The sequence below is a fragment of the Callithrix jacchus genome, chromosome 13 (genome assembly GCF_049354715.1).
Source record: "Callithrix jacchus isolate 240 chromosome 13, calJac240_pri, whole genome shotgun sequence".
NCBI classification, from domain to species: domain Eukaryota; kingdom Metazoa; phylum Chordata; class Mammalia; order Primates; family Cebidae; genus Callithrix; species Callithrix jacchus.
The window spans coordinates 76,430,285-76,449,168 of NC_133514.1; the positions used below are offsets into that span (position 1 = coordinate 76,430,285).

An 18,884-nucleotide genomic window follows, 5' to 3' on the forward strand; every position below is an offset into this window, starting at 1 on the left:
TATGCCTGGCAAAGCCACAGACACTCAACACTAGCCCGTGAAAGCAGTCAGAAGGGAAGCTGTACCCTGCATAGCCACAGACGGAGCCACCCAAGACTATGGGAACCCACCTCTTGCATCAGCGTGACGTGGATGTGAGAACTGGAGTCAAAAGAAATCATTTGGGAGTCCTAAAAACTTGACCACCTTATTGGATTTTGGACTTCATGGGCCCTGTAACCCCTTTGTTTTGGCAAATCTCTCACATTTGGAACAGGTGTATTTACCCAATACCTGTACCTCCATTGTACCTAGGAAGTAAGTAGCTTGCTTTTGATTTTACAGGCTCATAGGCAGAAGAGACTTGCTTTGTCTCAGATGAGACTTGGGACTATGGACATTTGGGTTAATGCTGAAATGAGTTATGTCTTTGGGGGATTGTTGGGAATGCATAATTGGTTTTGAAATGTGAGGACATGAGATTTGGAGGGGCTAAGGGCAGAATGATATGGTTTGGCTGTGTCTCCACCCAAATCTCAACTTGAATTGTATCTCCCAGAATTCCAACATATTGTGGAAGGGACCCAGGGGGAAATAATCGAATCATGGGATCCAGTCTTTCTCATGATATTCTCATGTTAGTGAATAAGTCTCATGAGATCTGATAGGTTTATCAGGGGTTTCCACTTTTTCTTCTTCCACATTTTCCTCTTACTACTACCATGTAAGAAGTGCCTTTTGCCTCCCAGGGTCTGAGCCCTCCCCAGCCATGTGGTATGTCTCTATCATCAACATGAAAACAAACTAATATGGACCTAAAATTAGGAAACAAATTAAATTTACCTGTTAAGATTCGCTGACAACTTTGGGCTTAAACAGCTTGGCATAGAAAAAAATCTCAGTAAATCACCCTGAGTAGAAAAATAATGACTTGAAGGAACTAAAACACTCTAATTTGAAACTTAAGAAAATTTAGAGGTCAAAATTCAGCTAAGAAATTAGTATAACTGATTTAGAACCAGTGAAACTCCTAGGATTCTAGTAGAGGCAAAAAGTAATGGAAGGCTCATTGGACTTCTACAAAATATAATTAACAGTTGAAGATGAGATTACTATGAAATATGTTGAAACCATAGAAGGAATTCAATATCAGGAATAGTTATAAGAAAAAGGATATGACAGATACACAGTTCACTACCCTCTCATTTGGGATAGAGATAATTTCTTATCACATAGATTCTTGGTTTGGATGTGGTATTTATTTTGGCTGTGTACTCACCCAAATCTCAACTTAAATTGTATATCTCAATGCATGTGAGAAGTAAAGGTATGCCAGTTCCAAGTTAACACTTTGAGCGGCATCCAATGTTTCTATTCACCCTTTTGTATTGCCATTTGCCACATGAAAACCATACCTCTGGGAATCTGCTAGCCAAAGAGGATGAGAGATACATGAAGCTGACCTGAACCCAACATACAGGCTTGAGCCACGGCCATTGGATCTGCAGCCTGAAGAAGCCTCCCTAGCCAACTCACAAACCCAACAGCAAAGAAGAAAATGCTTATTGTTGTAAGCCACTGAGTTCCAAGGTGGTTGTTACAAAGCATGATTGTAGTAATAACCGAATAATCAACAAGACAAAACAATTCAAAACAAATTGGAAGATTTAACATTCCATTCATTACTGAGACCTTCGTCCATAGCAGATGCAGTCTGGTGAGCATTTGTATGGGACATAATTATCTTCGTACTCTGTCCTTTCTGAAGGTCATCTCTTAACTTCCCAGACTTCCTTTTACCAATCTCACATTCATTTATTTTCAAAGTCCCTGACACTCTGCCTTCCCTTTTGCCACTTACCATATGTTCCTTGAGCCATTTCTCTTTCTTTAAAGAGTACTTAAAATTCTGCCCACTGGGATGATTAGCTTTTACTCTTCCCATTATTGGACTGGAATGCCAGTTTCAAGCTGACACTCTAAGTGGCATCCTATGTTTCTATTCACTCTTTGGGGTGAATTAGCTTTCACCTTTCCCATCATGGGACTGGAATGCCAGTTTCAAGCTGACACTCTAAGTGGCATCCTATGTTTCTATTCACTCTTTGGGGTGAATTAGCTTTCACCTTTCCCATCATGGGACTGGAGTGCAGCAATTCTCCAAATTATGTTTACATACCACTTAAATTAATTCAGAAACCAGGGCTGTGATTTTTTTCCTCTTTCATGAAAATAAGTTTCATAAACTTATTTCCAATTATCTTTTTTGATAGGGAAAGCAAAATGCATTTATAGATAATTGGTTACATGTTGGATGCCAAGGGCTGTCATTCTTAGCAGAGGCATACAGTCAGCTTAAAGTCATCAAATGGAGAGGGGGGCAGTCAGTGCTATAAATACCCCTGCCTCACCCATCTCCATTATCTCCCCATTGTCTCTTGCCACTGATTCTCATTGGTCGAACCTACAGGAAGATAGAATGCAAACAAGATTTTTGATGCAGTCCATTATGGTTATAGGAAAGTACCCACGGAGCCATAACGTAGATTATCAGAAAGACAGAGAATATATAGAAGCAGGTACAATGGGAATGCCAAAGGAGTCTGAGTCACAAGTTTACTTGTGTCTTGAGATAATATTTGGGTATAATATAAAGAGCCTTTTATTTCACAAGGGAACACTACTATGCATACCCAACTTTATGATTTGTAGGATCACATACTGCCAAATTCATGATAGTAAACTTTTTCTAGTTATCTTTTTTGATAGAGAAAACAAAAAGTATTTGCTAGATAATTGGCTACATGTTGAATGCCAAGGGCTGTCATTTTTAGGAGAGGCATGAAGTCAGCTTAAAGTTATCAGATGGAGAGTGGGGCAGTCAGTATTCTAAATACCCTTGCCTCACCCATCTCCATTATCTCCCCATGGTCTCTTGCCACTGATTCTCATTGGTTGAACGCAACAGGAAGACAGAATGCAAATGAGATCTTTGATGCAGTCCACTATGAGTCAGCCTTGTGGGCTACAAAACAAAAGATATAAGTGGGATTGGGGAGTTGAGAGAAAATATGGATCTGGAGAATAAACAGAAAATATCTAGAAAAAAGTGAGTTTTCTTAATTTTATTTTTGAAAAGTATCTAAATTTATAACAAATATCATACTTAACATTAAGTTTGTTAAGGCGATTAAATGTTTTCCTGTCTTATATGCTAGATACTTTGAGAATCTAAAGACTATAAAAATGTATGACTCCATACTTTGTAAACAAATTCATAAAATTTAGAGATTATATTCTACATAAATAATATAAAGGCAAGATTCTTGAGAACACATTACCTATAAGAAATATGTTTCAAAGAGAAAGCTTTTAACTTTAAAGAACACATAACAATAATGAATTTAAATGTCATTGCATATGGTGGCTACTTTTGTAAAATAAAGCAGATGAACATAAATCTGTTTTCTAAGTAGATCTTGTATTGATTAAATGGCTATCCAATAAGTTGTCATCCATGACAAGTATTTATTCTATACTTCAAAACACATTTATTAAGTATCTATTATGTGCACACATGTACCTCAGTTTAAATTTATTTCAAGAACTCCTAAATTAGAACTCCTAAAACTACAGTATCTAAGCACTATTACAAAGTGTATATGAGATTATACATAAGTTGAACAGCAAAAATTAAATAAAACTTTCTGTCCACACTTTTTCTACTACTACTGCTACTACTACTACTAAAGAAGAACCTCCCCAAAAATTAGGAAAAATGTAGATGACTCCTGTGAATGTGAATAGAGTTTGACAAGAATAAGAATCTACTGGGATCCAGAATTTCCCAGGTTGTCTTTTCTGAACCTATTGTAGCCTCATTGCCTCTAAAGTGCGAGTGTGGGCGCACGCGCACACACACACACATTTATAAATGAATCTATCATATTAGTAGAGCATACACACTGTAAATTCTATTCAAAGAGACAATTTCAAAAATGATAAAATTTGCAAATATAAATAAAAGTTCTAATCTTTTCTTGCAACTCTCTGGAATTTATACACCCTATTTTGTTAACTACAGCTTTAGAAGGCATAAAATTATAACAAAGGTCTAAATATGAGTATGCTATGACATATAATTTGACTTAACAGCTATTAGTCTGGGTAATAATGTCCTTTTTTCTCAAATATTTCTTGGTTTAAATGATAGATCATATATAGGCACCATAATATTAATAAAAAGCTCTTATAAAACATGTGCATCCCGAATTAAAATTTTTATCCTTTGAGAGAGTAAAAATCTTCCAGCTTCAGGCAGAATTAGGTAGTCAGGCATGTTTTCATAGGCACAGTGTTTGTTGAACCAAAAAATTCCAGTACCCTTAGAGTCTTTAATCCTTCACCATAGGTCCCTCACTCTGTGAGCTAAAAGAATTTCCTTCTTAAACATTTGTTACTTTCATGATTCTTGGAAACATTTTAGGTTTTGATACCTGCTAGAAGTTCCCAAAACAAATTTACTATTGCATTCTCAAAAGCACACACATTTAGTGCCTAAAATATCACTTAAAACGCTCTCAATTTTCTTAGACTTAAAAATGTGGCTGATGATACCAACTGGCAATCACTTTAAATTACTAAATTTCTAGAAATTCAAATACTGTAGTAATTATAGGAAATATGCCAAATGTTTGCATGCTCTGTGGGTTCCTTAAATGTCATTAGATTTCTAACAGACTCAAAGGACATCAGGTCCAGGTTTGCCCAGTACAGTCTCACAGTTTACATCTGTGAACCTGGCATTATCTTCAATAGCATCTTCCAAAAGTGCTGGTTTATAGGCAAAATAATATGGTCACTCTAAACAGGTAATATTTATTTACTTATTTTTGAGACTGGCTCTCACTCTGTCACCGAGGGCTCACTGTAGCTTCAATGTCCTGGGCTCAATCAATCCTCCCACCTCAGCCGCCCAGGTAGCTGAGACTACAGGCAAGCACCACCATGCCCGGCTAGTGTTTGTATTTTTTGTAGAGACGTGGTTTCACCTTGTTTCTTAGGCTGGTCTCGAACTCCTGGGATCAAGTGATCCACCAGCCTCAGCCTCCCAAAGTATGGGATTACAGGCGTGAGCCATGGCACTAGGAAAATTTTTTAAAAATATACAGACCTGTAATTAATTATCTGTGCTTCTCCAACAGAGTAAGTAATATGAAAAATCCCTATTATTACCTTTCTGCACAGCCAACGGGAGCTCTTGAAGTTTCCAGACTGACCAAGAGTCAATTTTCATGTTAATCATGTTCTTTCTTGATCTTTGTAGTTTTAAAGCTTCTTCAGCTTCTGCCCGATCAGTTTCTAGACTTTTAATGAGTTGAACGGCCTCTGACAGCAATGTTTCCATTTCCTGCTTTAACTCTGGACACTTCTCATCTTAAGCAAAAATATGTATTCATATTTGTTAATAAAACAGTCAATAAGCTGGATGATGGGAACATGGGTCTTAGTTGCATTATTTTTTTCAATATATATTTAATAAGAGAATGTTAGAAAAATGAATCAACTTTATAAAGGCAGTTTTATTATAATACAAACATAAGATTGATTATAAACTTTTAAGACCTATTTTTAATGAGCACCTTATACAATAATTACAATAACTAAATCTCAACTAATATTTTCAGATATATCATTTTATCTGAAGGAAAAAAACACATTTGCTATTAGTAAGCTGTACTATAAAGCTTTATTGTAAAATTATGTTTATATTTCCTCCTATTCTATAAGGAAACATATCATAATGATTATATCAAGTAAATACTGAATAATCATAGATGGTTTCTAGAAACAAGACATATTCTTCAATCTCATCCACTAAGAACTTCTCTCTACTTAGCTTTGCCAGGAATTCACTGGAATTTTGAAACTCTATTTATTCCCTTGTAATACTAAATTAATTCTCAATTAACTCCTTTAATGAGAGAGATTTTTGATTCCTGGTTCACAGTTCTGGAATGATGTGGCTTATTGTTAACAAAATTATTACCATGGATACTCATTCGACCATTTACGAAAGAAATGTGTACAGAGCCTAGTATGTTCCAAGGAACATGCACATGGTCGTTGCTGGAGATAAGAAAGTAAAGAAGACAGACATGAGTCCTATCCTTGTAGCATTTATGCCTATAAATATTAACTTTTGCCAAAATGTTATATAAACACATAAATACAAAGTGTTAAGAGACAAGGCCCCCAAAGAACTGTGGCTAGAGGAAAAATAGTTAAACTGCATCAAGAAGAAAGAAAACTAAGACATTTCCTTTTTGTGTTGCTTTTGGACAATAAAGACAACGATTTTCTGCTAGATGGGAGTATTAAATAATGATTATAAGTGCAAGTTCAGCAGTCACACAGTTGCTATTTTTAACCAATTGTACTTGTCAAAGAAATCCAGGTTGCTGCCTCAGAGGCATTCTTATAAAACAGTTTTTCCTATTTTAATGCATAAAAATAATTTTGTCTAAAGTGGTCCTTTATTTGGTGTCTTTGAATCTATTGTTTCCTTTTGCCAAATTCTACCACATCTTGGATACTTTACATCATCTTTTTTTTAAATGAAAACATATGCACTCAACACTATATTCTCTAGCCAATTTATGATTCACTCTATAATCAATTATAATAACAAGATTTCAGTCTGAAATTCATGCATAAGTTAATACCACTTATAATTAAAATACTTCTTATTGAATATATATGTGTTTTAGCAAAGGTGTTCATTATGTTTCTAGAAGCTGTCTTTTATATTATCTCAATAATAAATTCCAAAACAAATGTTGTGTGTGTAACTTGGGATGCCTCAAATTCATTGTATGTAAGATCTCATCTTTTTTCTTGAGTGCCATCTCAGTTTTACAGTTTCATATTACTGTTCTAAGCAAATATCTGCAATTTTTTAGCATAAACCCTTAATTACAATAAAACTTCCTCATCCTGCTATTGTTCTGTTTTAGACCTCAAATGCACATGTTGACAGTAAACATAACTGTAGTTAATTGTGCAGTAGTTGTAATTGTTAATATATCTATTTTTTTCTCTCAGCATTTGTTAACGTGAAAATTTGGTAATGATTAAGATCCTCGTCTTCACTGTAGGCACAAATAATGTAAAAGAAAACAGTAAAAACAAAGCTTTGCTAGGAATAAAATCTTTGAAAAACAAAATATTCTTGCTTTTAAAAAGTCCTGAGTTTATTAGTTAGCCTTCATTCAAGGATTTAGCAATTATTTGTGGTGGGAGAAGAGGAGGTGCTACATAAAATCTCAATAATATATTTAAATACAGTAAAATAGTGTTAACACAAATTTTACATGCGTATACAAATTATACATTTTATAAATTGTGATACGAATATTTATGACAACATAAATATATCCTAGAGCTGCGATGTTCAATGTGGTAGTCATCATCCACATGCACCCGCTGACATTTATATGTAATTTAATTCGAATTAAACTTAAAAAGTAAGTTCCTCAGTCTCACTAGCCACATTTCAAGTGTTCAACAGCTGTATATAGCTAGTAGTTACTCTATTGGACAGTAGACGTATGGAACACTGATTATCACAGAAAGTTCTATTGGGCAACACTAAACTATGATTAGCATCTTGAGAAGTGGATATCTATCATTATATACTCAGCTCCTCAACAAGTATTTGGTACATAATAGTCACTAATAAATATATGTTGAATGAATTTTTAATCAAATGATATAGAGAACTATTTTGTCTATTAGACTCTCATAATTATAAAACTCTTAAACATGATTATTGTGACAATTAGAAATATATTAAATGAAGTCAATAAGCTTTTAAATATAATTACAATTATTCAAGTAGAAGGAACAACTTTACCTCTTTCTTCTGGTTTGGCCTCTTTTACTGGTATAGCTATACTCCAATCTTCTTTCAGGTCTTTTGTGGAAGAAGTTCTGCTCCTATATAATGGAAAAGAAGCAAACAGTAAAAGAGGAGGTACTTAAAATTAGTAAATCAAATTTTAGGTTATGCACTGCCTTTGAATTTTAAAAAGTTGTGGTGAAACTTACTATACAAGATAATCTTACTAGATAGGAGACTAATATAGCAAAATTCTTATAGGCAATGGGATTTACACTTAACGGTAAATTAAAATTAGTTACAAATGACCCAAAATTCCTTCAGAATATGTTAAAGCTGCAATTGGTCTTTCTTAGAGAGTGTTTCTATAAGACAGAGGGTATTCTGTGAGAATAATTTGTATGAGCTATTTCTGTAATTTCAGTTCAGTAGTTTCTGGGGAACCGGTGTAAATTACAATGAGTAAAAATACTATTTCAGATAATAAAATTTTAGAAAAATACCTAAATTCAAATGTTATTTCCTTTCTAGAAGCTACATGTTGGAAAATACAAATACAGAACATTGATTATTACAGAAAATTCTACTGGACAACACTAAACTGTAGTGTCTTCGGAGGCAACCATAAATTAAAATGTTACTTCCTTTCTAGCTAAAGTTCTATATGTTGAATAATAAACTATTTCTCTGTATTTCTCTGGTCTGATTCTAGAGTTCTAAACTAGCCTTCATTATATTTTTTAAAAAGTGTTTTTTCTCTGATCAAATTTACAAGAAAATTGGTATCAACAAAGCAGAGAATTTTTTTGAATTTTTTATTAAATTATTTTTTATTAAATAAGTATTCTAAATTAAGAAACAGTATGCATACTAAAAATTACAAAAATAGTATAATCTATATTTATTTATTCTTCAGAGATCACATAGAATAGTCTAATGATACTTCAATTCTTATAAAATTAGTCACAATTTTACATTCACCTTTAGTTACCTGAAATTATTTTCAATGTATTTTACTACCATTTCATATTTCTAACAGCTACAATTATTTTTCTTGTAATTGTCCCACAATTTATTTAAGTATGTCTATTTCAAAGTCAGAAATATATTTATTATATTTTCTTCCTTTAGTTTTCATATTTATTTCAAAATATTTTTGTTGAAAAGTATATTTTTTAATTTGTTTTCTTTTAAAAAATTGAAAAATAATTGTTCCAGCATCAACTATTAAATAATACTTACACTGCTGGCTTTTAATGCCATTTATATGATATAGTAAATTATTATATATAATTAGATCATTTTGTGTATTATCTTCTAAAGTTCACTTAAGTCTTGGATCAGTAAACTTCTATGCTAATTTTTCTATTTTTTTGAGGCAAAAGTCTCATAATATAATATTAAATATTTGAAACTGTAAACTTCAGTGGCATTTAATATATTCACAACATAGTAAAACTATCATCCCATCTAATTCCAATATATTTTCATCATTCTAAAAGAACATATCCTACTTATGAAGCAGACTCTTCCCTTTCTTCAACCCACTATTCCATAGTAATGACTAATCTGCTCTCTTTGTGAATGTACTTTTATGAATATTTTGTAGAAGTGAAATCATGCAAGTGACCTTTTGTGACTTTTTTAACTTAGCAAAATAGTTTCAAGCTTTCTTCATGCTGCCGTATGTAGAAGAAATTTATTTCTTTTAATGGTGGAATAATATTCCATTGTGTCTATACAACACATTCGGTTATCTATTAATCCGTTTAGGGATTTGGGGATTGTGTCCACCTTTTGGCTATTGTGACTATAGATGTCATGTACATTTGTATATGAGTTTTTGTTTGAATATGTTTTGAATTCTTTTGGATATATATCTTGGAGTCAAATTGCTGAGTGACAGATAATTCTAGGTTTCACTTTTTGAGGAGCCAACAACCTGCTTTCAGTGTCTAAACCATTTTATATTCACATCAGCAATATACAAGGATTCTAATGCTGAAGAAAAGTGGAAAGAGTGGGGATTCTTATTTTGCTCCTGATCTTAAGAGGAAAACTTTTCACCATCAGGTATAATCCAAACTAAGAGTTTTTCATAAATATTCTTTATTATGTTTAATAGGTTGCCTTACAATCTAGTTTTATAAAAGGTGTGGGCTTGTGTCACATGTTTTCCTCACCAACTGAGAGGTTCACATAGGTTTTCCCTTTTATTTTACTAATATGGGTTATTATGTTAACTAATTTTTGTATGCTAAATCTCTTACATTTCTGGGGTAAATTTCACTGGTCTTGATGTATAATTCTATTAAATGCATTGCTGGACTCAGGTTGCTAGGATTTTGTTGAGGATTTTGTCATAGTTTTTTGTTTGTTTGTTTGTTTGCTTTGTTTTGTTTTGTTGTCCAGGCTGAAGTACAGTGGCATAATCCAGTTCACTGTAAACTTGATCTCCTGGGCTCAAGTAACCCTCCAACCTCAGCCTCTGGAGTAGGTAAGACTACTGGCATGTGCCACCACACCTGGCTGATTTTTTCATTGTTGTTTGTTTGTAGAAATGGAGTTTGACTATATTGCCTAGGCTTGTTTCAAACTTCTGGCCTCCAGTGATCCTCTGCCTTGGCCTCCCAAAGTACTTGAATTACAGGTGTGAGCTACTGTGCCTGGCCTGCCATGTATATTCATGTGTATTCTATAGTTTACTTGTGATGCCTTTGTCTGGTTTCATTTTCACGTTATTGCTGGGCTCATAGGATGACTTAGAAATTGTTCCCCTCTCTTCTATTTTTTTGGAAGAGTTTAAGAAGGAAGAGTTTAAATTTTTGGTAGAATTTACCAGTGAAGCCATCTGGTCCTGAGATTTTTTTTGTTGGGCAAGTTTTTGATTATTGATTCAATCACTTTATTTGTCATAGACCTCTTCAGGATTTCTACTTCTTCCTTTTTTGTGTGTTTATGTGTTTTTAGGAATTTGTCCCTTTCATCTTCATTATTTTATTTGTTGGCATACATTTGTTCCTAGAATCCTCTTAAAAGTCTTTTCATTTCTGCAGAATCTGTTGTAATGTCCCCAGTTTTATATTATTTTAGCTAATTTGTAATTGAGTCTTCTTTTTATTTTTGGTTAGTTTAACTAAAGGTTTGTGAATTCTGTTGCTGTTTTCAAAGAAACAACTTTTATTTTAATTGATTCTATGCACTGTTTTTCTAGTCCCTGCTTCATTTATTTCTACTTTAACCTTTATTTCCTTCCTTTTGCTAACTTTGTGTTTAGCATACTCCTCTTCTTCTCCTTCCTTAAGGTATAAAGTTACGTTACTGGATTTGAAATCATCTCTGAATGTAAGCGTTTATAGCGGTAAATTTCCCACTGAGTACTACTTTTGCAGCATTTTGTAAGTTCAAATACATTGTGTTTCTATTTTCAGTCACCAAGGTGTTTTCTAATTTTCCCTGTGATTACTGCTTTGACCTATTGGTCTGTAAAACATGATTTGTTTAGTCTCCACATATATAGGAAATTTCCAGGTTGTCTTCTGTTAACAATTTCCAGTTTCATTCTATTGGGTCAGAAAAGATACCGTGTAGAATTTTGATCTTTTTAGTTTCATTGGGATTTATTTTGTGTCATAATATATATGATCTATCCTGAAGAATGTTCCATGTGCACGTGAGAAGACTGTTTTCTGCTGTTGTTAAGTGGAGCATACTGTATAAACTGATTAGGTCTAGTTGGTTCATGTTATTCAAGTCTATTGATTTATTGATCTTCGGTTAAGTTCTTTTATCCATTATTGAAAGTGGGACATTAAATTCTCACTGTCTTGTTGTAGAACTGTCTATTTTCCCCTTCTATCCTGTTAGTTTACAGGTCATGTTTTGAGGTTATATTGTTAGGTGTGTTATATTTATAGTTTATATATCTTCTTGGTGGAATATATCTTCTTGCTACACTTTTATCAGTGTAGCAAGTCTTCTTTGTCTTCTGTAACAGGTTTTTATTAAAGTCTATTTTGTGTGACATTGGTATAGTCACCCCAGTTCTCTTTTGCTTACTATTTGCACAAAATATGGCTATTCATCCTTCTACTTTTAACCTACTTATGTCTTTGTATCTCAGATGAGAATCAGAATATAGTTGGATTATCTATTTTTATCCATTTTACCATGTTCTACCTTTCAACTGGAGAGTTTAATCCATTTATATATAAAGTAATTGGTGATAAGGAAGGGTTTATTTTTGCCATTTTGCTATTCATTTTCTATATTATTTATATATTTTCTTATTCCTCAACTCTTCCATAACTGCCTTCTTTTGTAACTAGTTGATTTTTTTTCCTGTATATTGTTTAGTGTCCCTCTTCTTTGTTTTCCTGTATTTTTAAAAATAGACTCTGTCTTAGTGGTTAACCTGAGGATTACAATTAATATCTTAACTCTATAAAAATTGAATTAAAATCAATGTAGCTTTAATAGTGTACCTATCTATTTGTATATAAAGAACTCTGTTCCTTTACAACTCTGCCCCTCCTCTTGTAGTGTCATTTTCACAAATTATATAGTTATCTATTTTGTGTTCATTAGCAGAAATTTAAAATCATGCATTTAATTATAAGTAAGAATAAGAATTACAAAACAAAAATACAATTATACTGGATTTTACATTTATCTTTGTAGCTACCTTTATTATTGTTTATTATTTTATCATATGGCTTCAAGTTACTCTCTAGTCTTCTTTCATTTCAGCCTAAAAGGCTACCTACACGATTTCTTATAGAAGCAGTCTGCTAGTGACACACCCCTTTTGTTTATCTGACAATGTCTTAATTTCTCCGTTATTTTTGAAGGATACTTTTGGTGGATTTAGAATTCTTTATTGACAGTTTTTTTCCTCTGGCATTTAAATATGTCACCACACTGTGTTCTGACTTCCACAGTTCCTAATAAAAAATGCACTGTCAATCTTACTGAGGGCCCTGGGTGCATGACAAGTTGCTTATCTTGTGCTGCTTTCAAGATTCTCTTTGTTCCAGGCATTTGACAAGTTAACTAAAATGTATACAGGTGTGGATCTTTTGGACTTCATTCTATTTGGAGTTCATTGAGTTTAACAGATGCATAGATTAAACTTTTTCATCAAGTTAGAAGTTTTTCAACCAGTGTTTCTTTGAATATTTTTTTTGTCTTCTTTCCCTTTCTTATCACACTTTTTGACTGCTATTATGCTTGATATTAACTGCTATTAAGCCCTTGAGTTTATTATGCACTTTCCATTTTTCTTTGATCTCTTGTCTTTCTTACTTCTTAGATAAGATAATCTCTATTGACATACCATCAAGTGCACTGATTATTCTCACTGCTCAAAGCTGCTACCAAACCCTTCTAGTGAACTTTTTGATTTCAGTTAGTTTATTTTTCAGCTCCAGAATTTTTTTTAATTTTTTTTTAAATTTTTTTGAGAGAGTCTCACTCTGTCACCCAGGCGGTAGTGCAGTGGCACCATCTTTGTGCTCTGCAACCTCCACATCCTGGGTTTAAGCAATTCTGCTACCTCAGCTTTCTAAATAGCTGGGACTACAGGTGCATGCCACCATGCTGGGCTAATTTTTATATATTTTTTGGAAAAATGGGGTTTCACCATATTGGCCAGGCTGTTCTTGAACCCCTGACCTCGTGATCCACCCACCTCAGCCTCCCAAGGTGCTCGGATTACAAGTGTGAGTTACCGTGCCCAGCCTAGAATTTCTATTTGGTTAATTTTTATAATTTATCTTATCGATATATTGCATTTGTTGAAACATCACTTTTCTGCTCTTAGTTATTTGTTCATGGTTTCCTTTATTTCTTTGAAGATATTTAACATGACTGATTTAAGATCTTTGTCCAATAAGTCTGAATTTTGGGTTCCCTTGAGAACAGTTTATATTAATTTACCCTTTCTCACTGTGAATGAGCCAAACTTTCTTTTCTTTTCATTCTTCATATTTATTTTTTGAAAAGTGGACATTTTGAATATTTTAATGTGAAATAAAAACCAGATTATGTTCCATTCCCTCTACTGGATTTCCTTTTTCTGTCTATAGTGGGTTATTGTTTGTTTACTAAATCTTCTAAGCGCTCTTTTATAATGCCTGTATTCTTTGTCATGTGTTATCACTGAAATCTATTTCCTGAGGTTATTGGTGAGCTAGTGTTTTGTCTGAATTCACTTAAATGGCTGGCAACAAAAGAAAGAAACAAGAAAAACAATACTCTCCCAATTTTAGCAGATTTGGTCTACGTTAGGGTAATCCTTTCAGATACATTCAGGTTGTTTACAACCCTGACTCTGCCATGGATTTTTGCCTGTGCAGACCCTAAAGGTCAGCCAGAAGTAAGATTAGGATCTTCTCAGGTCTTTTTTGAACATTTTTCCAGCCCTCTGTGTTCTTTCAAATCTCTAGTATATTGAGAGATTTTCCTTCGTGTATCTAACACTTTATCCAAACAATTTTTTCACAGGAATTTTGCTCTGGTTAATGCTTGTCACAGCTGTTATTTATAGCCTCAGTCTTCTATGACAAGTATATGCCTTTAAATGCTTTTAGCAAACACTGCCTGTAAGTAGCCCCAGCCTTATGATTGCTCCAAATCAAGCAAAATAAAGGCCATTTCTTATGCTAGTCTCTCAGGGATCTATCAAACACAATTCTTTGAGAATGATGTTCCTATTATTCCCTCTGGCACTAGGAATCTGAACCACAGGTGTGCCCTGCTCTCTTCATATCTGCCACCAATCTGAAGGCTGGAGATTGCTGAGCAGGTAAATTACAATGCCACAGTACTCTCTCTTAATGCAATGCAACAGTTTCCTTCTTCATTAAATTTTCCCCTGGTGGTTATTAATTTTTTACTGGAATTCAAATTTCTGCAAAAGTTGATTCAGACCAACTTTTTTTTTTTTAACTGCAAACTTTATAGTTGTTTTTGTGGAGGAATGCCACTCTGGAGATCCCTGTTTTGCCATTATCAGTGACGTCCTAACTCTCATATTTTGAAAAATGTATTTTAATATCTAAAGTGAAAAATCTTGCAATCAATTTTCTATTCCTTTTGAAGTTACACTGAATTATAGCAGATGATTGAAATTATGACATTAAAAATAAAATAGTTTTAAACGCATGAAATTTTCTTACCATTCTTCAAAAGAAGTTTCAAACTGTCAAAACAAAAGATCTCAATAAAAATCAAATATTAAACATATTAAGAAACAGTGACTAAATTTCACTTAAACTTGTCAATTCTCTACATATCTCAATTTCACTATATTTTTGTTTACTTATACTCTCTGTTTTGTAAACCAAAAATAAAATTCTCAGCCCTGCAACTGACTAAGTTCCCCAACTCTTGGCCAAGGAGACCCAAAAGAAATCTAAAAAACTAGTTAAGGACATGATGTGAAAGAGAATCAGATCAGCTTCATTATAACCTCCTCCCTTTGTAATCCAGACACAACTGACCAGCATTAAAATTAAAACAGAAATCTTAAGATGAACAAAAAAGACTTTTTGTAGCAATAAGATACCAAATTCCCACCTTATTCTGATATGGCAATACATGACAGATAACGGGCCTTAAAATAAATAAAAGTATTTCACTCCAAAACATAGTTATTTGACATATTCTGAAATGTTCCTGCAAAGCCATCTCTTGTGGAAGAAATTTGCATTCTGTCTCTTTCCCTTACTAGGTCCTTTTTAGTGAGTCTGACACCTTTTAAGGTCTGATAAGAGACATTCACCATCTATTCTCTGTGAAGCCTGCTACCTGGAGGCTTCATCTACATGATAAGAACTTTGTTTTTTTTTTTTTTAATTCTGAATTCAAAAATTTAGGCAATTCTTATATCTTTCAACCAATTACCAATCAGGAAACCTGCATTGGCCTATGACCTAGAAAACTGCATTTTGAGATGTCCCACCTTTCAGGACTAACCAATGTGTAACTTGCACATATTGATTTATGTCTTTCCCTGTAACTTCTGCCTCCCTAAAATGTATAAAATCAAGCTGTAACCAAACCACCTTGGGCACATGTTCTTGGGACCTTCTGAGGCTGTCATGAACCACGGTTCTTAACCTTGGCAAAATAAACCTTTAAATTGATTAAGATCTGTCTCACAAACTTACTGGTTTACAGTTGTTTCCCAAGAAGTATATAATTCTCCTATCTATTCATATTGTTTTATTCTTAAACCCAACTAACTATTCTGGTGTTTGTCTCTGTGATTCTAAATCTTACACATTCATCAAGGGACACTTCAAATGCTATTTATTCCCAAAAGTCTTTTCTAACAATCAGAAGTACATGACATCTACTGAATTTTAATGTTATCAATGAGTGGTGAATACAAAATTATATGTGAGTTCACATACTTAGTTTACCATAATATTATGTCTTTTCTGGATTATAAAGTTATTAGCAGGGATTATTTCCTACAGATATATTCTAAGAGTATCTTGGGCTATACAAGTCATAAATTATTAAAAATGCAAAACCAGAATGTTACAGGTTTTATAGATTATCTCTAATTCAAGGTTTTTATTTGGCATATATGATTACTTCTCTCTAGTTCCCATATCCTACCAGAATCTGAACAAAAAAATTTTATGATATATATATGTGTATATACACACACACACACACACACACACACACATTCACATACATACATACATACAGTCATGTGTCACTTAGTGATACAGTCTCAGAAATGCATTGCTAAGCAATTCTGTCATTGTGCAAACATCACAGAGTCTATTTATACAAACCTCAGTGGTAGAGCCAACTACATGCTTAGGGTATATGGTATAGCCTATTGCTCCTAGGCCATAAACCTGCACAGTGTGTTACCATACTGGATACTGTAGACAACTATAGCAAAATGTATTTGTGTATCTCAACTGATTGAAACATAGAAAATGTACAGTAAAAATAAAATATTATAATCTCATGTGACCACTGTGTACGCAGCAAATTACTATATTAATCAATTTCCTCATTGTCCCCATTGCCTTATACAAAATTCCTTCCTCTGAACTGGTTTTGGGATTTGCTGTACTGCTGGAATTTTCTTGTGCTGATAGTATAATAGATTCAATGAAATCTAAAAAACATTAAAAAAACTAAATTCATATATATAATAAAAAACTGATTAATGCAATTATGTTTAAAATTCCAATAGATTTCTTCATATAATATAATAAGCTTATTCTAAAATTTATATGAAAGAGCAGTGTATCAAGAATACCCAATGAACTCTAAAAAAGTAAAAAGAAATACTATATCAGATACCAAAACATATTATGACTCGTAAATGAGTGAAACTAGATATTGACATAGGGAGGTAAAATTGACCAGTGGGATGGAAGGGGCCAGAAATAGGTAAAATCATATATGAAACTTTGATGTATGATGGATATGGCATGGCTGATTTATAGGAAATGACTAGATATGAAATAAAAGCATTGTGAAGAAAACTAATTTTCCTTTTTTAAAAAATAAAATTAGCTATCTATTGCATTCATATGCAAAAAAAAGAAATCAATTTCATGTTGTTGAGCAAATCTCCAAGAAGAAGTCAAAATTTTAGAATCTATAAGATAAAACTGTTGTATGATTGTGGTATGGACATTTTTTTAAAGAAGACACAATTCACTTAAGAGCCAAAGAAAAGTAATAAATTTAATTACATTAAAATTAATAAAGTAAAAAAACAACTCACAAACTGAGATAAATTGTTTACAACACATACAACTTTCTAAAGGTAACGAGTTCCTACAAGTCAATAAGAAAACACAAGTAAACCCAAAAGAAAATGTCAAAAGATAAATTGGCATTTTGCAGAGAAGAGAATACAAATTCAGTGAATATGTTAATAGATTCTAAACTAATTAACAATCAGGAAAATGCTATTCCTTGATTTTGGAAACTGGCATTACAATCCTGCATAATGCAGAAACCTACATGATGTTGATTTATATGACAGTTATAAGAAGCCATTTGAAGTTGAAGTATCACAAGAGAGTCAGGGGAAAATTGGTTAAGAGGCACTTCAGTGAATTGTGATATAATTATCCAAAACTTTTGAAGTCCTCAACAAGTGAGTAATAATTAATATTCTCAGTTTGATCTTCTTTATAGCTCAACAGAAAAGCATTTATTTTATAAAGATAAAAATATTATTCCAAATTTTTGAAGCAGAGTGGAATTTCCTATGAAAAATTGTTTTAAGGTAATATATCAAAACATTACCTTAGCAACATTGTTTAGAAGTAAGTAACAAAGAAATAATTTAAAAATTATTTTAATCAGTCTTTGATCTGATGTGTGGAGGCAAAATTTCAGGTACCAAGCATTTAAATACTATTTATTCAGGATACTGAAATGGTTAACATAGAGAAGGCCTATAATTCCAGAGAAACAGTCAAAGCTTAACATTTATAACTGCCTATCTGAAATATCTGGACAAATTTTAGAAGTCTCTCAAAGTCACATTAAATCATTATTTTAAATAAAATTCCCGATTATAATTAAGCTTAGAGTTTCACCTGTCATAAATATTTGTGGTACATAGATATTTTGATTAAAATATCTAATATAATCAATTATATCAAACTAACGACAAGATCCCAAACAATTCCTAATTCTTATTTTATCAAAATAGCAAAGGAAAACAGAAATGGAGGGGAACTAAAACTGCCTGATTTTATGTAGTTTAAAATATTACTACATTATAGGGGAAATGAAACACTTCATTTACTTATAGCCCTAAGCCACATTGCCCACAAACTTTGTCATGATAAATCTAACATTTTCATTGACCTTTTTTATTCAACTCTATGTTTTTACTGAAAATTATTACCAAATATTTAAACACTTAAATATTTGCTATTGTTGAGACAAAAAGTATTCATAAAACCTTCTATTTTCCACTGTAAAAATAAGAAAATAATGTTATGTT

The 18,884-nt window shown here is 32.7% G+C and overlaps 1 protein-coding gene across 13 annotated transcripts in view; it reads right to left on the reverse strand.

Annotated features, from left to right (window-relative positions):
• CCDC178 (coiled-coil domain containing 178) overlaps positions 1-18,884 on the reverse strand; it is a 482,007-nt gene that overhangs the window by 379,986 nt on the left and 83,137 nt on the right. For 11 of the 13 annotated variants that reach the window (XM_054244101.2, XM_054244105.2, XM_054244099.2 and 8 more), the window contains 3 exons: positions 15,058-15,080; positions 7,895-7,977; positions 5,215-5,415 (listed from right to left, as the gene is read on the reverse strand). In XM_054244101.2, coding sequence (XP_054100076.2) covers positions 5,215-5,415; positions 7,895-7,977; positions 15,058-15,080 — 307 coding nt within the window. The remainder of the gene's footprint in view (positions 1-5,214; positions 5,416-7,894; positions 7,978-15,057; positions 15,081-18,884) is intronic. The other 2 variants (XM_078347961.1, XM_078347960.1) reach the window with 1 other exon arrangement.